Here is a 23,945-nt window from a genome sequence, read left to right as displayed (position 1 = left end):
ACACTTCGGTAAAATATAAATCCAACATTTTATAAAGATAGAAAACAAATCTACAGATGGAATGAAAATGTAGCTTTAAAAGGCATTATGTAAAATATCAACTTTGGACTAAATTTATATTTTCTTTATTGTTATTCATCATTATAATCATTTAGTTCTTTTAAAATTCTGCCACACTTCTGAACCTTTTGAAATGTTTTTAGAATTTTCAGGGTACAAACACTGAGATATGCTTTGTTATTTTGACAGAAATCAGTCTGCTTTATTAAACAGAAAGCTGCCTCAAGGAGATCTGTTACAAAAGACTTCAGAATTATACATACATAGCAATAAAACCTCTCAAATCGAACATAAAACAGGACTAAGTTTACATTTTTTTACATTATTAGAATTAACAAAATATAGTTTTATCTTTCTCCCTGTGGAGGGAAACCTAATAAAGGCCAGATATCTTTAAAATGGCTTGCTATTAAGCACAACACTTGTACAGTACTACTCAATGCACTGTCACTAACAGAGACTGAAGCATGCTAGTTGTCACTTTACAAAATAAGTACAATAATTTAAATATACAAAGGCATGAGTATAGTACAAACTAATTGTCAGCACTGTTAGACAGGTACACTGAACAGGTTCAAACGGCCACTAACTCCACTTGTAGCAGGCACATTAAATGGCTTCATTTGAGGCTGCTACACGACTGCAAGACCACTGATGAAATCTCTACCGCTGAGCTCTGAACCCGCCTGCTCTAAAGACACATCAGAGACACTAACACTAATTAAATAGATTTTCATCGTAATGATGTAAGGCTTCCCATCTGGAGAAACAAAAATACTTTTTAACATTAGCTTAAAATCTACTCGATGAACATTTTTGCATTCTTTCCAAGTGCTGCTGCTGGTTTTTAAGTAATAAACAATAACAAAAAAAGACACAAAAAAAAAGAAGAAAGCAAAAGGCCAGATCAGTGCATCTGTAAACAGCAAAATGCACGTGAGAAGGACCAGATGAGTCCTGCGGGGAGTTACCGCCTGATGAAAGGCCCTTTCAGGGACTGCTTGGACATGCCTGTGTTCATGTAACCATGGTGACCAGCTGGAGTGTACACCATGTTGCCATGTGGTGGAGCCTGCATGGGCTGCTGGGGGTATGGCTGTGTTCCCATCATGCCCATCTGCATAGAGTACTGGGGTGACTGGTTCATGTAGGCATGGTTGCCATGGTAGCCGCTGTTCATCATGGGCTGGCTCATGCTGTAGCTATTCATGGCGTTGAGGGAGGGCATGTTCATGGAGTTGACATTGTAGCCTGGTGCCGGCATGATGTTCACACTCATGCGTGGCATGGCGGCCAGCGTCCTGGAAGGCGCCTGCATGGGCACAGCCTGCGGCGGCCGAGCGTACATCTGCTGCTGGTGGTGCGACAGCGGGGCAGACTTGGAGCGTGCAGAGATGTGACTCTTGGAGGCCATTTGGGGCTGGATCCGCTGCGAGGGCGGGATGCCCATGTTGCGCTGTAGCATCATGGCCGACGGAGAGCTGAGATTCGGGGGCGGGGTCATGGTGGCCTGCACCTGTGGGTTGGGGACTCGATGCGGGGTCTGGGACAAGGAGACCAGGCTGGAGTGCTGAGATGACAGCGACGGGGTGTTTGCATAAGATGTGATGGGGTGTGAGGCCGAGTGGTTGAAAGGCAGCGGGTGAGGGTGGTCTATAAACGTGTTGGTGAACTGCTGCAGTTTGGCGAGACTGAGGCCTGACGACTGAGAATAATGCCCGTTGCCATAATCCCCCTGATGGTTGATCCTCTCATAGAGGGCGAAATTTGGGTTGCCAGATTCAGGAATGTCTGCCAGCTGCATGGTGGTGGTGAAGTTGGTGGGTATGGCACACTGTGCCATGGGCTGCTGCTGGCTGTGCTGACTGTGTTGATTGTGAAGGCTATGCTGAGCGTGCTGATTGTGCTGGCTGAGCTGATTGTGCTGCAGGTGGTGATTATGGTGGTGACTATGCTGGTTATGGGGATTGTGTTGACTATGCTGGCTTAGCTGATTGTGTGGACCGAGCTGATTGTGTTGGCTGTGCTGATTGTGGGGGCCGTGCCTGCTGTGGGAGTTGTGTTGACTGTGTTGGCTGCGCTGGCTGTGTTGACTGTGCTGGCTGTTGCTGGGAGGCCTCTCCACCACTACGCAGCCCTGTGGCGACTTGACGTTGCAGTGAGTTGGTGAGCTCAGGCTGTTCTGCTGAATCATCCCGCAGCTGCCGGGGTTGACGTTAGCCATTTGCTGGCTAACGGCACAGCTGCTCTGGGCCAAGCCGCTGGGGGGGATGCTTCCATAGGAGCAGCTATTCTGGGAGGGGCCTGCCCCACAGATGCTGCCCCCCATGGTGGAGTCGTAGCTGCTGGGGTTCTCATAGTTCTCAGTGGTGCTCTCAATGCTACCCAGATCGCTGAAGCCACTGTCCACCACCTGCTGCGAGTGATCTGACACCGACGGCACATCCATCATGGGGCTCGTCTCCATGTTGTGGAGCGAGGGCACTGAGATGGCACTGTGGTCAGGGCTGATCTGAGTGTAGCCGCTCTCCAGGATGGAGACCGCCGGGCTGTTAACAGAGCGTACCGACTGGCTGGGATGCGATTGAGCAGAGGACAGGGGACTGCTGTGGTCGGACTGCGGGCAGTCATCCAGCGAGGTGAGCTGGGGGCTCTGTGCCACGTGAGCGTACGTCGGCAGGGTCCTGCAGGGCTCCTGGCTCTCCACACAAAAAACATTCTCCCTCTCAGTCTCCTGTGTCAGGGACTGAACAGCTTGGGCCGTCTCCGAGTCAATCTCTGTGCAGATTGGTGGATCCTCCCTCAGCACGGGACTGAGCGTTGGCCGCTCTGCAGGCTGAGGAGTTGGGTGATTCGGACAAGGACTGGACGTGCTCTCTTCCTCTGACTCAGAGTCTACAGGATTATCAGAGTCTACAGCTGCAACTGAAGCGATTGCTACAGCTTCAGGTGGTGGTGTTGCTACTGTCGTTTCTGTCAATGTCTCTTGGATGCTTTCTGCAGCTGGTTCCTCTTCATTACACGATAGTGTATACACCTGCTGACTCAACTCAGAGTCATTGTCTTCTTTTGGATCTAAAAAAGGTGGGGTGCATTCGGGTATTTCTTTCAAACTCTGTTCCAAGTCTGCTTTGCTGCTCTCAGGTGCTGCTGTCTTGCTGTGACTGTCATCTTCATCATCTGCATCCTGATCCTCTATTCGAGTTCTCTGCTCGTCCTCCTCATCCTCCTCTGCATTGTCATTCTCCAGTGATTCTACACCCGCTGTGCTGAGCTCCACATCTTTGGCTGGGGATTCCTGCCCGGGTTCACTCTCTTGCTGGTCGTCTTCAGGCGGTTCCGGGGAATCACATCTGTCCTCGGGCCTAGGGGACATGGCGGCAGGTGAGGCGGCGGGCGAGCACACCGGAGAAGCCACTGGCGATCCTTCAGGGGAGCTAGACTTCTGGGAGCCATGATCAACAGGACTTGAGGGCTCAGAGAACAGCCTATCTAGCGTTATATCTGGACTAGCTGAGCCTCGACCGGCTTTGCTCTCCTCATCGGCACTGACAATATCCTGGTCTGGCTCCTCTTTTGCTTCCTCAGTGTGAATATGGTGCTGCTCTGCCTCCATTGGGGTTTCAGGGGGCGTGTAGAGGTTGAGCTTGAAGCCCATCTTTCGTTCGTTCTTGAGCCTCCATTTAGGAGGGCCACGTTTTACTCCTTTCGGCCAGCCTTTCTTCCGCTTCACTGGACGGGGTCTGCCGGGTCTCTTCGAAATGACGTTAGCCCCTACAGATTGGAAAAGAAACCCACTTTAATTTTCTGGAACACTCTGCTATTTTATGAGAAATAATATGTTTTATGACAGTCAAGATGCAAATACCTTCATTCCAGTGTTCAAGTTTGTCTTTATGTGCATTTTTCTCTAGCCTCGGACGACCTCTCCGGCGTTTCATTGGTGTAATTGGTGTCTTCTCCTCTTGTTCCTCCTCCTCCTCTTCTTCCTCTTCTTCTTGCCCCATCTCGCCCACTCTGCAGGTGCGCTCCAGCAAGGGCATAGGACGCTCATCCTCCGAGTTGTCAAACGGCTCATTCAGCACCTCAGTCGTCTCAGAGATGGTTTCTGTTGTTACACTGCTGTTTATTCTCTTCCTTTTACGCCCTCTCTTTTTGAGCACAATGGTTCTCTGAAAAACAAATAAAAGAGGAACCAAAGAAAAAAAGAATAAAAGCGTCATCAGAGTAGAGTAGTTTTGTAAAGACTGAAGAAAAGGGCACTAGGTAGATGACCTTCATGAGTATATAGCAGAAACAGGCTTTTGTGCTAAAAGTAAAAATGTTGAAACCGCGCTGTGAACAATGCAGCCCGATGTGGAAAACCACAAATTAGACAGGCAGAGTAAGCAGAAACCATGGTCTATATTTTACATTCTCTTATATTCTCCAGTTGTATCTCACCGGCAGCCTGCAACTTAAACGCTTTCATATCCGAAATCCTTCACAAGAAGAATGTCACAAATCAATACTGCATCTAATTCACTGAATAAACTCCAACAGCCAGTGTTGTTCTCTTCTGATTTCCATACTGTTTTTGTTGAAACGGTTCCCCTGAAGTCATGTAGCTGACTGTAATATTATCTCCAGCACAAGGGGGCAGTGCCATATAGAAAAAACAGATGTAAGAAGCACAGAGGAGGGCAGTAAATTAACCATGACCATTGACAATAGTACAAGGTTTAGCCTGCACAGTCTTGACACCAGCAGTGAAAACACAATCTATTATCTACAGCTGCAGGCACACAGGGAGGCTCCAGATGACAGGAGGAAGCCACTGAACCCTCCACTGAATCCATGAATATTTATCAAACCTTTCCGTCTCACCAGAGTACACAACATGGTCTCTAATGAAGGAAAATATAGCTAATGATATACATTCCACTTTGTCCACGAATAAAACTTCAGATAATAAAAGGAAATAATCCCACCAAGGGGCGATATTTCTGGTGATGTAAAAGAGGCATGATTCACGTCAACAAACAATAAAAGTCACCTTTCTCTTGGCTGCAAGCATTGCATGGGCTTTTGTCAGGATGGGTGGTGAGCCATCGGAGTCATCATCGTCGTCGTCGTCGTCGTCGTCATCATCATCATCATCATCATCAGCTTCGTCATCACTCACTTCCTCCAACTGCTGGATGCGCCTGGTCCAGGACAGTGCAGGGCGGCGTTCGTAGGTCCTGTAGGGAACCTTACAGTGGACCTTCGTGAGAGGTTGCCTGCTACCGTGAGTCATCATGAAGCCCTCCCTCTCCTCCTTCTCCCAGCAACTGGCCTGTTCTTTCAGCCGCTCAGCCTGGTAATTAAACAGACAAGACACATTATCTCTGGGAAAGGCGCACGCACAGCTCCAACATCTGAGCAATGAGGCTAATGGGAAAACAAGAGATTGGAATTAACATCATGACAAATGAATCACTGCAGGTTTCTCCTGATAATAAGAGCAGTGTCCTGATTGGATACGTGCCCGTCATGGAGGAAACATTTCCGTTAAGCAGCCGTGGAAAGATTGCATTTCATGGAATATTCAGCTCCATCAATTATGTAGTAACTGATTTAGGGCAATTTTGCACAACATTAGATGCCTGCTGACAGCGATAATGCTTTTCCCATTAATGGCCTCTATTTGAACTCTCCAGCTAATCAAACAAACATCCAATAACAGCATTGCAGGCAAGTGTAAACAAATAACCAGTGTCTCCTGATTGAACAAGGAAACTCACATCCATCTCTGCCTCCCTCTCCTCCTCAGACAGGACGGCGTTGAGCGTTGTGGAAGGTGTCCAGCGCAGGGCGTCGGGGTCCACCTCAGTGCGCCGTGGCTTAGGCCTGAGTCTCTCCATGTGCCTCTGAATCGATCGCTCTCTTCTGATCAACACAATCCTAGGTCACAGTGAGGAAAATACAATGAGTTCATGTCAACAAGAAAGTGAAGCGCTAGCTAGGTTAGACAGAGGGTGATGTGTGGTTGAATAAGAGCACAAAGACGAGCTCTTTGGGACCGCAGGTGCTCCGTGTCCTTGGGGGTGCTTAACCTGACTTACTTCTGTCAATATTCAGCTGCATTAATGGATACGCTGTTAAAAATACCCGCTGGCCTGGATAAGTCAGACAGCATACAGAAGCGGCAGCGCAGGCTGAAGGAGACTGCGGCTCGGAAACTGACCTGCCATCCTGTCTGTCAATCATGCCGAGCTGCTGGAGAGTAGCGGCGATGTCATGTGGACACATCCCAGTGGCCCTGCTTATTCCTTTAACACTGATGTGTTTATCTGGGTGCTTATAAAGGTACTCCAATATGACACTTTTCCAATATGCCAGGTAGGATAAGCGACCCAGATCTGACAGCGGCTTCTCGGGGGAGCCGGCTTGTCCTTCTTGCCTGGTGAGAAGGTAACCTAAAAAGACAAGATTCAAACAAAAACAAAATGCTTTAGTCAAGCTATAGGCTGCTGCTGGGCTATTTCCGATTGCAAGTCAATCCCTACACCTCCTCCCTTGTGGATTACATATTCATGTAAGGATGTGACACCAAACCCTGGTTGGGATTTCACCTTCAAATAGTATAAAAGGGAGGCAAGGAAATCAGTTTTACTCTCCTTCAACCTCTGTCAGAAGCTATGATACATGCTGGCAAGGGCAACAAAGGAGGTTTAAAGAGGGGAGTAAAGAGGAAACAAAGCGACAGAGCGAAACAGAGAAGCAGCTGGATGTCATTGCTCACAAGAGACTGCACTTAGGAGAGATAATGAACAAGAAAAAAAAAACGAAACTAATATGTATCTGTGTGTAATTAGTTTTATAGCGGCCCTGTCAAGGGTCATCCATTATGAGCGGCATGAAATTAATTAATGCCTTTTAATGTGCACCCACTACCGAGAACCAAACAAGCAAATCTAATCACCAAACAGTGAACACATAATATTGCAGTAATCATGACAATATTCATTACTAAAGCTAAGCAGAGGAGCCTGTGATAACAAACACTTAAAAATGAATATTCAAATACATTAATTGAAAAGAAAAAGTCACTTTAAAACCAAAATAAAAGAGCTGCTCTGAGTTCTTTGAATAATGATTTGAAAGTGAACACTTTTCACACAGGCGCCCACTAATGCTCTGCTCTCAGAGCTACCTGAGACAAAGTGTTCCTCTAATACAATCCAATATAACAGAAAATCTTAATCTAAACAACTTCCAGCTCCAAAGCTACATTTTCCAATAAAGCCTTCAAAGAGCTCAGAACTCAGCTGTGTTCAATCTCCCTTAATCCCTGTCTTTGTTATCAGCACACTCTCAATATCACAGATCCTCTTGCATCTCAGTGTGTCAATGGCTCCCAAAGTGAACAGGAAATCAAATGCTCCATTACCAGCCGCCCTCCCTGCACTCGCTCCGTTTCCTTCTCTTCATCACACACACAAACTCGGCAAAGAGACAACTCTTCAAAACAATAAAACGCCTATAATGACAACAACAAAAAAAGCCTTCTTAAACACAGAAATCCACTCAAGGCAGCGACTGTTTTCCAAAGTGGACCGCAAGGTTTTAAATATTGTATGTGCTGCATTTACTGGGCTGAAACATAAAAGCAGGATCTACACCTCATCACGAGTCGAGGAGAGTGAATTGGGGGCATTTTCTATGAAAAAGCTCTTCAGGCTTAAATACTATTGGCCATCATATAATGTATGCAGCCAGAACGTTATATTTCTCACTCCTAATCTTCTGTGATTGCCTAAGTACTGTTCATGAATGCTCTTGATTAGGCTACTTCAAAGCCTTAACCAAATAACAGCACCTTGCCACAAGCTACACATTCACCCCGTAATCTGAAATTGTTTGTTAAGACCAATGAAGAAAAAAAGAAAACTCAGTTCAGTGGTCTAAAAAAGCATTAAGGAACTTACTGAAATCAATAAGGAACCTTCCAAATCCTTGCCTTTGGTACTGAGGCATGATCATTATGCAGGAGACATTGTACTTCTGCTGGCAAAGCTTTTCCTGAGGGAAGGAGAAACAGATCAAGTATGTCAGAGCTCTGCTGAAGCTGGCAATTTACTGCACCTGCCATTGTCCTTGTCTAAAGCTGTGCACAAGCACGCCACACACACACACACACACACACACACACACACACACACACACACACACACACACACACACACACACACACACACACACACACACACACACACACACACACACACACACACACACACACACACACACACACACACACACACACACACACACACACACACACACACACACACACAGGGTGATTAGCTATTTTAAAAAGCTGAATTGCAGCTACAACAAATGATGATTATTTTACCGTTGGTTAATCTGTCAATTAGTCGTTTCATTAATAAACTGTGACATAATAGTGAAAAACTGTTTGACTCATCTCATCTTCCTATTGCTTTATTTTACTTTTTATTTTTATTTTACATCATTGTAATCAATAAACAATGATGTAACATAGACAAAAGCAAGAATACCTCACACTTGAGAAGCTGGAACCTAATGTTTTGACGTGTGCTTGGCGAATCGACTCATCATTTAACCACTACAGTAAATAAATTCAAACAGTGAGGTTTTACTTTATCAGTATCACCATGAAAGAATGATGTGGGTATGCCTTCATTTACCATATAGTCACTCTGTAATTCTTACCTTGGAGAAATAGCCCACAAGATGACAGCCTTTCTCATCATTCTTTGTAAGTATGTAGAAGAGGAAAGGCTCCACATCATAATACAAGGTCTTGTGATCCAGGAAAAGCTTGGCTAACAGGCAGAGGTTTTGGCAGAATAGTTTGCTGACATTTCCATCAACCTAAACACGGAATAAAAAGACCAAGAGGACACTGTTCAAACAGTTCGCATTTTCTCCCTCCTCCTTTTCCCAGAACCCATTCAGTGGAATCTCATGCAGCATACAGTTATTGCTTTATTGCTGTAAAGGGACGCTGACCTCAAATACGGAAAGGTCGTCCTTTCTGTAGATTTCATTGGCTGGCGGGTGGAACCAGCCACACTTCTTTGTGTGTCTCTGGAGAATGTTTTTGCTCCTCATGTACTTCAGACAGAACTCGCACAGATAAAGCTTTTGTAATCTGACAAAGACAAAAGAAAGAGATGCGGTTTGTACTTGCATTCAAGCTTTTCTTTTTAAAGGACACAGAAAAAAATGCAACTCGATAACAAAAGAAACTGTCATTATTTGTTGAGTAAAAGCAGCATTAACCTTGAATATTCAGGAGGGTAAGGCGACGAGTACCAGGTTTGAATCTCATACTTCCCAAATTCAATGAGTGCAGGGCATCGCATGGAGTCGGTGTTCATCAGAGATCCAGTTCTCTGTAAAAAGATTGAACAAAAGCAAATGGATAAATGCGGTAACCCAGATAATCCAATTTTACAGTGTCTCTAATAACCAATCCATGAAAACAGTATGCTGACAACATTCTCAAATCAAGATTGTGGTCACATTTGATCTAATTAAATCTGACCAAAACCTGTCACTAGTAAGATGTTAAATACTTAATCATCATCTGGGTTGGTTCCTGAGCCTTGTAAACAAGGTGTTTACATTTTACCCATGTTACCTTAAAAACTTAAAAATGCATATTTTGTCTCTGACCTGCAGTTCTATATCTAAATCTAGATTATTTTGCTGCGAGTCGCCTACTGTTGGAGATATCTGCCGTAGAGATGTTCTTCTTTCAATATAATCGAACTACATGGCACTCGGCTTGTGGTGCTCAAAGCACCAACATTATACATCTGAAAAAAACTCAACAGCAATGCCCCTAATCAGACATTATGACTGTTAGTCAAGATAATCCACACACCTTGCTGCGAGTAGTCTCACGTCAGAAACTATTTTCTTTTTACTGAACTACATCCGGCAACCGTATCACCACAGTGAAGGAAGCGGGCATCTACTCTCAGACGTGAGACTCGGATTTATGAGTTATAGCGCAACGATACTGCTCGCTCACCTCGCACCACTGAGCTAGCTAACGTTACAGCATGTAACGCCAGGGAGTAATGATAAATAGCACGGCAGGTAAGAGGAAAAATATGTATTTTGAATTTTGACTGGACTGTTCCTTGAAAAGTACATTAGCATATCTTTTACATGCAATATAATGTTGAAATACCTTTCCGTATTCTCATCAACCACCCCTACCGTAACACATCAGTTAGCCCAAAAACTGTTAAACTCTCTGTGTGATACGGAAACAGGAGGGAGAATGCGACATGGAGATAACTGAAGATAATTGGCAATATTGACAATATTTGAGGATCCCAAACCAAGACTTATGGATTGGAAGAACATTATACAATACTCTGCGGCTAAACCGAACAAACAAAGTATGACTGCAATGTAATCGTCACTGAAATAAACTTAATCTTGACTAACTTCTATCTACCATTTGAACAATATGTAAAACAGTGGACAGATTTGACTATATATATATATATATATATGTGCCTATGTTTTGTGGTGCCCATGTTAACTTTAAAATATCAATATTCTCAGTTTTGAAGACATTTAGCTCCTTCCTAAGTGTTCTCACCTGACCGCCGACGTCCTGAACATGAGTGAACATCTCAAAATCCTCCTCCGTCACGTGATCTCTAGACATGGCCGCAAAGTCGGCTTGCGCCTCCTGCTTCACGCGCAGTTCCCCGTTGTGGCCTGTTACAGGTACAATAACACAACGTCAACACATCAGATAGCACATCAACATCCGGGCTGTTTGAAGCAGCCTTGGCTGAATAATCTCATGAATGCATTCTATGCAAATGTGCTTATACTGTGAGTACTGCTGCTGAGCCTGTTTGAGGCTGTGTCTCTGTGGAATTTCATAATGTATCATCTTTGCATGTTTATATGAAAATCCCTAATGTAATGAAGTGAAACTAAATCACTCTAATTGCGTAACCGCTTTCATGTGCTTAGTCATCCACCAAGACAGTTTCCCATGAATGAAGAAGCAGATGCAGTGAAGGGAGCAAGTGTCGACATGAAAAGCAACTGATGTTGGGAAGCAGGCAGTAATTTTATGAAAGACATCAACACCATGACATAACCAACAAAACAAAAACCCAATATAAGTGGACGGGATGTGTCATTAACATATTTATGGAAATGTGCTGCTGGGGTAAGTAGTGTTTGTGCAGTATATTGTTTAGAACTGCTTGAAAGATATATCCATTTGTTTTTTCCTACGTGTTATTTTTATAAACTGTGAAGACACTCCTGAAGACAGTGAAATGTAAGGGTTACTGCACTTCTGTCTATAATCATCATGTCAGATCTGAGTCAACGTGGGTGAATCACTGGGTTGTATGTGTCTAATGACCGCTGGAAGTGAGGTTGAGTGGAGACAGTGATTTTAAGAGTGATGGTGGGATGATGAAGACCGCTGATGTGACTACAGCCTCTACGAGGTAGTGATCACAGCGTGCGCACTACTGCAGAGGGTCAAGGACAGAGCAAGGAACAACATGAGGGAGTTAGTGGGCCATGCACTATGACAAAAGCCAACGGGCGAGAGGATGGAAGCCACGTAAACTCCGCAGCCAAGTCAAAACGCAACGAAACTGGGTTAAGAAACTAAAAGGATTCAAATTAGGCAGAAGATTAGTAGTCTGTTAGAATGTTGAGGGTGTCTTCTGAAAGAAAAGATTAGCTCTAGTCTGGGAAAAAATATATATAACTGCGAGTGTCAAGCTTTAAAAAAAAAAATATGAAGAAGAAGCTTAAAGGTGTGGAGACGCAGGTCTTGGCTGGTGTTTCGAGCCTTGCTTACCATGATTATTCTCAGGCTTAATTCTTCCGTCTGTCAAGTCTCCCTTTCCTGGTGAGGGGGCTCCCTTCTGAGGGCTCACTTTATACCTCAGCCTGCCTAGCGTCCTGTGCTTTTTAAGGAAGGGATTACGTTTGAAATGACTGACCATCTTAAACGGGTGTCCTCTGGGTCGGCCCGGCCCGGCAGATGAGGAGTGTAACCTATTTTTATGAAATTCATTCTTTCCAAGGCGCTGGAGGCCCGTTTTGGACGCATGGGTTGAATCCTGCTTATGATGCATGCGCTTTGGCGGCGCGTAGCAAGGTAGTCTCTTTTTCCGCGACTGTCCCTGAGTAGTATAAATGTGAGAGAGTCCGTCAAACAGTCCCTTAAGTTGGCTGCTATTGCAGAGACTACTCAGGGAAGGAACACTAGACTGGCTGGAGGAGCTCTGGGGTGAGTTAGCAGAGGTGGAGCTGCTGGACACCTGCGAGGGGGGGCTAAGTCCCGGCAAAGTGGGAGTGGGAAGTGCAGAGGAAGAGGGGGTTATCTTTTGAGTGGCGTCAGCAGCAAAGGCAAACGGCTCTGGTGGCTTGGACAGTTTGGGCAGACCGTTGTCTCTAGAGCTTATCTGTTTGGCGGGCGACTCTATGGCTACAGCTCGCAAGCGACGGCCCACCGGGGAAGGGGTAAAGAATTTGGAAAGCCCATCGATAAGCCCTTTGGTTTTCTTGTTAACGGTGAGTGTAGCTTGGGTGGAGGTGGGCGTGAGGGGGGGAGTGGTGGTGGGGGTGGAAGTGGTGAATTGGGTGGCGTCGACCACACAACAGGGGTCTGCAACAGCCAATCTGTCTCTGGCGTCCTTCACAGATGCAGCATGACCAGATGAAGGTGTGGAACAGACGGTAATCTTTTGACCCCTACCAGGTGACCCCCTTCCTCCAAGTGCTACCATGGAGCCGTCACCACTGGTTACAGACCTGCGAAGACAAGACATTGTTGTAGAAGGTCAGATCTCACTGTCAGACGTGCGAGTCAAGTCCTGTACTGAAGTACAATTTTATGCAACTCAACGAGTACTGTTCTACTCCAGCGCGGGTATTTAAGATGTACAGTCACTTTGCAAGATTATGACAAAGCCTGTGGGTAACTTCTAAAATATGATGCACTTATGAAGTAATCTACCAACAATTTAATCTAAATTAATCTTGTAAAACTAGCTTCACCTCAAACAACTACAACATGTAAGTGTTACTTACACATCCATGCTTTAATTATCAATTATAAATACAATTGTTTAATAAAATCTTGCTTTGTGGGTAATAAGCGTTTTTTTGGGGGCAAAATTTAGCATTCGACACGTAACATAGCAGCAATGCTCTTCAATGTTCTTCAGCAGTGTCTCTATGTGTCTTTACAACTAACTCAGAATACAGTGAACACAACGTTATCGTCACCAAAAGCAATATTCCTTTGACAAAATGAAACAGTTATTCAGATTAGTGCACACTTACATTCTTTGTTTGAGCTTATTTCTGGGCCTTCCGATTGGCTTTGCATATCGACGTTTGATCTGATCGGCTTTCTTGTGCAGCAGTTTCTTCCCATTCTCCTTCGGTCTGCAGACTTGGCAGACCCAGGTACCTGGAAGGTGTCCAAACACAGGGAGTACCGTTTGAGTGGGTTCATCAATTCAGAGGACATACAGTACATTCATTTGAAACATTTCCTTTAATACCGAGAGCTGCCGAGAATCTTGCCGGTTCACAATGACAATCAATTACTCAGCACAAAGCGAAAATCCATTAGAAAAACACAGGGTCAATTCTCTGTCCAGTAGAATAGACTTTGTGTCAGCTTGTTGAGCAAAGCTATGTGACTTGTATGAATTGCATGCCAAATGTCCTTCTACAGTACGTGCACTGTCATTACAAGCCTCGCTGTAGGGTCAGTACTGTAATCCAGAGATAGCAAATCTCCCCGGGGATGCTGGAATAATTTGATATGCATGGAAAGCTTCTAATAAGCCATTGCTGCCTCTCTGTGTGCTGAGTGACAGCCCCAAACGGCCGTCTGTGAAGAAAAGGCTTTGAATTGACAGCAGAGAGGAAAACAGAGAAGCCAGACAGTGTAAACACCTCACCTTTTGGCATTCTTGAAAGCGGCGGGTCGCAGCATTCCATGTGAAAGCCCCGATCACATGAATCGCAGAATAGCATCTCATCCTGAAAGGCAACAGCAGGCATGTGTAAGGGATGTCCCTGTTGCATACATGCAACACCCCCACCCCCCCCCCGCGTCATTTAAAGTCTTTTTGGAAAAATAAGCCCAATTGTGCACAGGAGAGGCTTTACAAATCTGAAAAACCAACAAATCCTCAGGGATTCACAAAAAGGGATCTACCTCCAAGCCAAGTACACAGATAATGGTATGTTAGGATGTATACAACAATATACTTACAGCATTTTTCCCCTGTATTCGACAAGAGCTGCAGGTTTTGCATTCAATACACTGCCATCGTAATCTCTTCACATTTGAGGTTAATTCAGGGGAAAACTTCAGACATGACGGATGCCCTTCAGAAGCAATAGAAAATGCATATTAGCATAACACATTTTATACTAGCGGTGACTGTGTCACAGAGCTAGAGACACAGAGACTTTCTATTTATTCACACAGTCTGGTTAAACGTTAACATATTAGATCATCAAAAAAAACAATGGTGTGCCTATACTGTATGGCCACAACACTTTGTCGTCCCCCCCTCCCCCCTCCGCCACAAGTGGTGTCTAAAAACAGTATGATCAAACATCTGAGCTGCTAATTACAGATAATTTGATCTTAATGAGGCAGAAACAGTAGCAGCTCCCATTCTAATGGACGTCGATCCATGAAAGTCATGTAAAAGCTTGCCTTCTCCCTCACCCAGCTCCCTCTCATGGTAGTAAAACAGCTGTTTTACAGTGAGAGCACAATTTGTGTACACTAAGAGCAGTTAATGAAAACCACCTCAACGCTACTTAAGTCAAATTTGAGCTATTAAAATGTCACCAGGAGAACAATTCCTTACGGCATTTAAAATAATTGTTCAAACATAAATGACTCCTTGGCAGAGGTAATTTTATGGGGGGTGGGGTTAGCAGTTTTGTCTGGAACAAAAGAACGGTAAAGGAAATGTCACCAATCTGCAGAGGGAAAAGGGTTGATCTTTGATCCGCTGTGCCTGGTGCGCTCTATAAGAAGAATCTGAATTGAGCAAAAACGACTTGAGTGATTTCAGATTCTAATGGCCACTTATAGAGCATCTGCCCTTCTTTAGCCCACTGAGGGTTGCAGGCAATTTGGATCCCTTCAGACACTCAATTTGAACATTGTTCTACCAATAAATCCCTTAAAGGACAGGGGAAAATGTGGAGCGAGAATGTGACATCTGCCCAACCGATGCTGAGAACTACTGCAACCAGCCAGGGTTTGGAGGTATGATAACATCCATTATATTGTGAGATAATCAACAAACACAGATTTATCTACAACCTTTATACAAAGGTAGCTTTGATATCTCAGGTTGTTCAGGCAATTTTGCCAATCAATGAGCAGCAATGCTTTATGGAAATATTGGAGTTGACGGAATGCTGCATCATTGGGTAAAAAAATGTGCATCTAAGACATTTTTTATCTAGTTTTATAAACATTTGGTCAGCTGAAAATAACAATTACAATACAATTACATCACATGTATAACTATTGTGATGTAGATATACCTTGATAGAATATATTATCCCTGTCACTCACCCCTACTTGCTACCATTCTAAAGTTACCATTTCTCCTTAGTATAGGGCAATAAAATCCATATTATAGTATCGCTCATAGACTTGATATGTGATATGATGAATAGCTTTACCCAATGTAAGAATCCTGCGGTCCAAATGAATGATCCCAAGCTCATTTTAGTAAGATTTTTGTTTTTTGAAGAGTTCGAAGAGAGAATTACTTTGTGCAGAGCAGTGGAACCCAGCTGATGTTATAAATGGGATTTTGCATGAATGCCATATACTCATGTATATTGAATAACTACAACTGATATTGCCAACCTCTGTTCCTACCATACAGTCACATGGTTGCTTTTGAGCCTTAGCTCACATACCAACGGTTTTGTCCAGACTACATGCTAAGTATGTGTGTGAGAACATCCACGGCGACTTACCACTGCTCCCACAGTCTGCACAGGACAGCAGCTCTTCTGGCCGCTTGTCCCGATTTGACTCTTTCGTTCCAAGACAGAAACTGCATATTGGGATGGGGTCAACCCGGAGCTGGGTGGGAACACAAACAGAGAAAAACTGTTTAAAAAACAGAAACGGGCACAGGCTGTGTATGAAGTGCTTGGCTAGTCTGTTGGTTTTTGGACATTTCATCTCGTCAGGATTTTTTCGAGATCACTGTAGAATTATCGCTGGTTAATGCGAGAAGAAAAGAAGAAAAAACCAGTGCGGGATTTAATGAAATGGCACAAAAATATGAACTACAAAGCTCACGGAATGAAAAAAAGAAGTTCTCACAGACTAGAAAATAAATAATAAATGAATCTTGTCCTCAGAGATATTGAGATCCACCTCCTTTATCCATTACATGAATGGTAAGTGATCTTAGTAATCATAGTTTAAGGGCTTAATCCAATTCTTAAAGCTTGCACTCCAGTCTGAAAGGATTAACCAGCATGTAATCAAATTACCTCAATAATAAAACATGCTCTCATTGTTACTGCCATGATCCACTGTAAATGTTGCAAGTCTCAGAACAAATACTCTTTTAAGGGCTTACGGTTAAGTTCAGAAGAAGTACAATATGAGCTGACGGTTTAAGAGGATTTCCCCATTGATGACACCGAATGAGAAGAGGCTGACTTCACAGACGAAACGGGGGGAGACTTTGTGTCATCTCTTCATAAAACAGCCGGTCAAAATTGGGCTGGAATCACGACCAGACTGAACCCACACTGACGCAATATTCACAAGGCGTCCCTTTAAATATGAGATCATGTCCACAAGACTCGAGAGGAGCATCAGACAAACTGCTGATCCCTTCCTTGCTTGAGAGGAAGTTCTGTATGGAAAATAACACTCACATTGTGTGACCATAAATAACCCACCTCATCACTTTACACACTACCTCGTCAATTCACTGGAGCTTTGAAGGGCACTCTGGGGATGCCCATAATTAGTTCCTGATTTCTATGACGCAGATCAGCATCCTGAACACGACAACATTTGCGACTTCCGACAGCTCTGTTGGTCCTGATCTCCTAACCCTATAGTTAAATTAGGGGAGACCCCCCCCCCTCTCCCCAATCGGTCAACAAACACAAGACACTAGCATCTTTTCAACCCGTCACAGCATCCACATGAACCCCAGGGAAATGCCGCAAGGACACAGTGGGGATTTTGTCATTGTTCCAGGCTGTTGTATCAATTAGCTGTTACGGTGAGGGGAAGCAGTTTACTGCCACATCAATGATTACTCTATTTTCCAACCTGCCAGGTCAATATTTGAAAGCAGCCGCTGCCATTAGATGCTGACTGCTGCTCACACAGCTGTGATTATAGACATAAAAACACTGAAATGCTACTGCGTGATAATGTTACACTCTACAGGTGTAGCCTGTGTAAAGTAATCAGTGGTTTTGGTATTGTTTTGTGTTATGCAAGACAAATACAATATACATTTTGCACAAATTAATGTTGGGCAGGTCTGCAACTGCAAACAATTCAGGCCTGGTTGTAAGTATTCTTCATAATGCACATAACAAGCAATTAAGCAAACAACAGAGGATTTTTCACCAATCATTTTGACAATTGATTATATGTTTAGGTGGTTTATAAAGTCTCTGCTTCCAGCTTCTCACATGATCTTGGTTTTCTTATAGTTATTCTATAGTTATATAGTAAATTGCATATCTTTGGGTTTCAGACTACTGATTGGTCAACAGAACCAAAGTGAAGACAATCCGCTTCACTTGTACTATTTTCAGACACTGCAGAGACTAAAGGAATAATTGAAAAGATGAATCAATATTTTAAAAAAGTGTTAGCTGCAGCCCTACATATAACCCATTTGTTAACTGGACTGCACAAAGACTGTCAATTTAGAGCTTATCAAAGTTCAAATCCCATTTGCCCAGAGCGGAGATAAATGGAGAAATATTATAATTTTGCCCTTGATCATAAGCCATTCTATGTTATCACTGCTAAAATATGCAGCCAAAGGCTTACAAAAAAAGGCATCAGTGTTGTGGTTACTTCAGAGTTATTATTACGATTTGTTTATGTACAAGAAGTACATGTGTGTCATATTTATCATGAAATCACTGAGTTAACAATTTTCTTAAGAACCGTAAAACTCAGATTTCGGGCCAACAAACATCATAAATATAATTCATAAAAGAGAATTATAGTCACAACCAAGAACATTAGTGTAAAGAGCTTGAAATTAATACGACATCAGAGCTAATATGCAGCCCGTGCATACTGCTGATGGAATGCTCAGAGCTGATAGGGAAGCTTTTTTAAAATAAGTCTTCACTTTATAAAATAGTCTCCGCTGACTGAGCTATGAAGTCTAATCCAGGAACTGGAGAATTAATTTCCATCAGGAATATTCTTAGGCTTGGTGATTAAAACCAATAGCAATTTGAAATCTGCACAGCGCAAAAATATGAAAAGAGAGAAACAAACACAGCTGAAGAGATGCTGATGATTTACTTGGGGATTCTAAATTAAGTACATTACAGGAAATTATGCTGCTTCAAAAGAGCAGGCTGTCCTGAGTGAGGGGGTGGGGTCCTATTAGAAAACTGCTGGTAGAGAGCGAAAGGGAGCGAGCACAAGTGGTTGCATAACGCAGCAGGAAAAAAAACTCATTCCTTGCCTTTGTTCCTGCCAGAGTCTCTTCAGAATCTAATAAACTCTAAACTAAGACTACCCTTTTCTTTTTTACCTCAAAGTATCTCTTATTCTCAACACACACACTTGTGCTTCAACGACTGAACAGGCAGAAATGTCTCATCCTTTGAAGTGAACGGTAAACCTGGACTGGGCTAGGTGATGTCATCAGGCTGGGAGCAATAGGTTGAAATGTTCCAAATGGAAAACAGCAGGCCGTTCTCGGTTATGAGAACCATCGCAGGACACTGAGTCTCTAAACAGTTCTCAGTTTCACTTTTGGCCTGACCACAGACAGTCACAGTTGTGGCTGCAGTATCAAGGTGTCGCTTCCTGATTATTCACTGTGAAACTGGTGGGGAGCAGGGGGACATCTCTATTGCCTGATGCTGCTCTATAGCCACTTCAGCTGCATAACTTGTGCATAAACTATTAGACCGCACTTCATCTCGACACACGATCTGCAAAAAGCCCTCACAACAAACTATCCAGATGACTGTACACTGCACTTTAGCGCCATACGGTGAAAACTATTACAATCTTCTGCACTTGACAGTGTCTTAAAATTACAAAGCACATAGAAAAGTGCTGTCATTTTACAGACTTTTGTCTGTAGTGTGTTATAGCTTAGCACCAACAATAGAGACACGATTTCTGCAAACTGTAAACCACCCTTGAGGTGCCAAAAGCAGCGGAAACATTGCAACCGAGAAGTTTGTTTATATGGTTTTATTTCCTCTCTGTGGGGCAGCTCTGTTAGCACAAAGGTCCTGACAGCTGCATTCAGACTGAGAATATTATGTCCTGCAACACATTCTTCAGCTGCCATTTCTCAGCGCTGTTTGTGACGACTAGTTTATGCTCATGCCCTCGGAAGTTAACAATAAAATATCCCAAATCTGTTAACTAATGCTTTGCTCCGCAGAAGACAGCTAGCCACATCCCTAAAGGTCATTGGGCTGGAGTTACATAACCTGTGGGAAGCCTACATCAGACTGCCTTCCACACACTGTCGGCATGACTTTCTGATTATCCAAGCTCTCACATTATGGAGATAAACAACATCACAGCCCCACAGGGACGTGCTCTAGATGGGGTTGCTTCTGACCAGCCAAGCTAGCGTTCCTACGATTAAGCCCACAGCCATAAAATTCCCATCAAGCAAATGCCACTCAGTGGTGGCCCAAACTTTCCAACTTCCTTCTTGGTAATGACATCATGGAAATGCCACTGTTTGAGTCATTAAAAAAAGTCTGTAGTTCTCGCAAAACAGTGCTTTACTACGTGTTAGTGCGGGGTAAGAAGGTTGAAATCAATAACGCGTTCGGAAAGAAATGTTGTCAGAAAGGTTTACTATTATGTAGTAACAGCAGGGTAACAGCAGCATATGACAGCTCCATGGTAATTTGGGGATAAGCATGAGGTGGAACGGAGTGAGAATGCAAAGGCCAAGGTGTGTGTACCTGGTCTCGCTCATGGGGGAGGAGTGTCACTGATGACAGGACCAAGGGGGAAGCACCTGGACACCTGTGGCCCCTTCCCTCCGCACTGCCATGGCTGAGCTTATACCGCGGGCCATTTTTTGACAACCTGCTGTTGTTAACCGACCGCTTGGCCGCCAGTCGTAACCGCTGCCGGAAAGCAGGGTTATCAACAATGTTTGAGAGGTCATCCTGGTTCCTCAGATACCTCTCGATGTTCTTCAGTGAGGAGCCATGGGTATCATCCAGGCCCTCGATGGCCCTCTTGAGTATTTTATTCCAATCAATATGGCGCAGATCACTTGAATTCCATATAGATTCCTTTGATGGCACAGACACGTTTGCAGGCGGGATTGATCCAACTCTCCCGGGATTTCCTGGGTCCTTGTAGGAGGCGCTCCCCTTATTTGTAACCTTGAGAATAGAGCCATCGTGAACGCTTAATTCCAACTGCTCAAGGACGGTCTTCTTGTCCAGTCCATGCGAGGTGGCCACCGCATGACAAATTCTCTCCTCGGAAGGCCTCTGCTTTTGCCTTTTGATTTTCTGTATTGCTTCAAGAATCCACTCCGTGTACAGAGGATTTGCAAGTTTTACCATGGTTGAACAATTCGACTCACAAAAATGTGATCCATACAGATTCCCCCTTTCTGCTGCTGAACACGGGATACATCCACATCCTTAGTAAGGTCAAAAAAGTTACGCTCCACACCGGCATCCACAAATGTCTTCTCAATCCTGGGTATCTGACATCGGTCTTGAGGAAAAGTTGGCACGAGTAAATTCCACAATGGTAGATACCGACTGACGTGAGGCTTTTATTTGTTTAACTCCAGATGAAATCTAAAAAGGGGAAAAGGAAAAACAAACTGGTCAAACACATTTGTAAAATACAATCTCTCCTGTGATAGTTATTTCTTCATATTCACATTCAATAAACTAGCCAGCTCATAGCCAACTTGTAAATAAAGGCTGGACCAGAAGAATGCAGGGCGTTTAAGATGTGTTAAAACACGAGAAACAGATGCATAAAAACAGATGCAGGAGCTGTCATGGTTGCTGAAGAAATGCGAGTGACTTAATCCAGTCTGACACTATAATCCACACACCAAACCAGATGTCCACTTTAAAAAGAGAGGGGTTTTGTTGTTGATAAAAGTAGTAAGTTTAAACAGGTTGCCAGAAACTTCTATCGAGTTGTGGAAAAGTATAAAACAGTGTCCTAGACGGGTGAATATTTTCGATTTCAGATTGCTCGTCGACATAAAAAAAACAAAAAAAAAACAAGTTCACATTTATTTTTTGCAGCACGTAATCTTCCGAAAATGTCACCGAAACAGTTCTCAGACTAAAAAACACGGGAACTGACTAAAAACACACACAGAAAGAGATCACACGTAAAGTTTAACCGTTACTTGTCCGCACGCGACTTTTGACAGCTAGACGTCCAGCAACGACGAAACTGATCGGCGCGAGCTTTTTAATGACGAGATGTATAATTAATGCTCACTTCCTGACAGCTGCCGGACGTTTGAGGCACGTCTGCGAATAACCACCGAGCCGCTGAACAACGGAAGAATCCGGTAATAACTACGTAACAAACCTAGAGTTGTGCTCCGCTGACAAATGACAGTGTTTCCAGCATTACTGATGTCACCTAAACAGTCGCCATTTTGTTACAATGTTGTAGTTTACATGAATCCGACATGACGCTGATTACAATCCAATGGAGTCTCATTAAACCTTACCTACACTAATGTGCCCTCCCTAGCAACTTCAATATTGGCTGTAAAGACAAGATCCGATTTCTGGTTTGATAAAGCACATGTCAATCTTTATGTATGAGCTCACTCTCAGAGGCTCGGCACTGGCTGTGTGATCTGTCACTTCACTCAATTGACCCGCCTCTTAAGGTGCCGTCAGTGATAAATGGATATCATTTACCTCAAACACTCGTAATATCTGGACTTACAGCTTCAACCGCAGTGACGGGACATCATAAAAGCATAAATAAACTATAACGGGCACAAACTTGCTGAGTGACGATTAAACGAGATAAATATTTAACCTCATTTGCAAACCGTTTAACGCCGGCCCACCTTTACTTAGGTTCCTCCTTGAAACAGTTGGTTACACTTGAAAGTGATTTGGAACATTATAGACTTTAATTGGCTGTTTGTTAAATCTATCATTTGTTTGCATAAAAAACCTGCAAAGGCTCACGCGCTGATTTAAAGTGGAACACATTTTTTTATTTTTCATATAAATTCCAGGTAGCATTATTCAAGACTCCTGCAGGCTAAACGTGTCAAAGCTATCGCCTTTCCCTCCCCTTCTTTATCTTCCTCCCTTTTCATTACTTCCCCGAGAGGAGCCGTAATTCTCCTGATATTTAACATTTCAACTATGTGACGTTAAATTGGCGGCGATAAATAAACGTTGCGTTGAGTTTTCTCGCTCCACGTCTGCAAGCGACATAATAAACGTCCTGTGTTGCGCTGTGCAATGATGGCATGCCCTCTTTATCACCCATTAACTATCAAATATCTCCAATGAGGGAAAATAGTGAGCCCTGGAGGGAAAAGAGACGTTCAGGGGGGAATACAAGTTAACATGACTGCCGGGAGAGCAGCTCCTTCATCACTGCTTTTCAATTATGTATCGCTAGTTTCTTTAGCTCCCATTTCTCAGCTTCAGCTCCGCTCTCGTTTTCCATATTTTATTAGGAAATGATACACAGCCTCCTTGGATTTTTCCACATCGTTTTGGTTGGATGTTACGCAAACCGACCTATCTAATCTTCCGCCGCCGTGGGCGAGAAAAGACACAACAAATTAACGCCAAGTTTCATGCAAGGACGAAGATAACTAGTACGCTTGTAAAAGGAAGAAGAAGAAGAAGAAGAAGAAGAAACAAGAAGAAGAAAAAGAAAGAACGAGGGCATAGTCTACCGTAAATATTTGCTGGTAGTTTACCTCTTCAAGTTTTCCCCCCCTCGGATACTCCTCTTCATTATCGGGGAAACGTCGAAGGATACATGTGCGGCGACATATCCAAGCGATTTCGTGGGATTTGATCTCTTGAAACGAAGGCTGAAAAGCTCGCGCCGAGACATGGAGAGGACCTGATAACAACTAATTGAAAGGTTAATCTACATAGCAGCCTGTGACAAAGTGGTACCCTCCCCCTTCTTCTTCTCCCACTGTAGACATCCCTACTTCAGTGTAGTGGAGCGGACCGTCGCCCCTTTAGTGCGCTCCTACAATGATATTGTCAATTTCACTCCCCCCCCCCCCCCCCCCCCCCCTCCTCCATCAACATGTCCAGTGATGAGCCAAGAGGAACATTTTTACACTACATATTTTTGGTGGATTAGTCTCGGCAGTCTACATATGCACAGACACTTTTACACCAATGTTAACATTTATTCCCTATGGGCTTTTTAAAATGTATTTATTAACTTCCATTGATGTGCAGTAGATATAAGATCAAATGTGACTATTTTTTGGCATAGCTACATCCATTTTTTATTTTTTTTTAAACGGAACTATTTATTTCCCTGGCCTGTACCACCCAGGGCAGTATGGGATATCATACACTAACACCATCATCTG

The 23,945-nt window shown here is 43.7% G+C and overlaps 1 protein-coding gene across 7 annotated transcripts; it reads right to left on the bottom strand.

Moving 5' to 3' along the window:
• Positions 1-233: 233 nt before the first annotated feature.
• On the bottom strand, positions 234-23,557 carry kat6b (K(lysine) acetyltransferase 6B). Of its 7 annotated transcripts, none has more exons than XM_034559172.1 (17): positions 23,307-23,557; positions 20,314-21,174; positions 16,117-16,225; positions 14,372-14,487; positions 14,055-14,136; positions 13,426-13,555; positions 11,933-12,891; positions 10,694-10,815; positions 9,355-9,467; positions 9,082-9,223; positions 8,782-8,943; positions 8,013-8,106; positions 6,269-6,500; positions 5,826-5,985; positions 5,096-5,398; positions 3,929-4,232; positions 234-3,834 (listed from the first exon to the last, which is right to left on the bottom strand). In XM_034559172.1, exons 2-17 carry the CDS (start codon positions 20,929-20,931, stop codon positions 1,028-1,030), a joined length of 6,453 nt encoding a protein of 2,150 aa, XP_034415063.1. In that variant the 5' UTR covers positions 20,932-21,174; positions 23,307-23,557; the 3' UTR covers positions 234-1,027. The 7 variants fall into 7 exon arrangements, with proteins under 7 accessions (XP_034415063.1, XP_034415066.1, XP_034415062.1 ...); XM_034559175.1 differs by lacking the exon at positions 23,307-23,557 and adding an exon at positions 22,080-22,140; XM_034559171.1 differs by lacking the exon at positions 23,307-23,557 and adding an exon at positions 21,842-22,073.
• Between the last annotated feature and the right edge of the window lie 388 nt (positions 23,558-23,945).

This window comes from Cyclopterus lumpus, chromosome 19 (genome assembly GCF_009769545.1).
Source record: "Cyclopterus lumpus isolate fCycLum1 chromosome 19, fCycLum1.pri, whole genome shotgun sequence".
Classification (NCBI taxonomy): Eukaryota; Metazoa; Chordata; class Actinopteri; order Perciformes; family Cyclopteridae; genus Cyclopterus; species Cyclopterus lumpus.
Note: the sequence above shows the minus strand (reverse complement) of the source record. Positions and strands in the feature narration are given on the sequence as shown.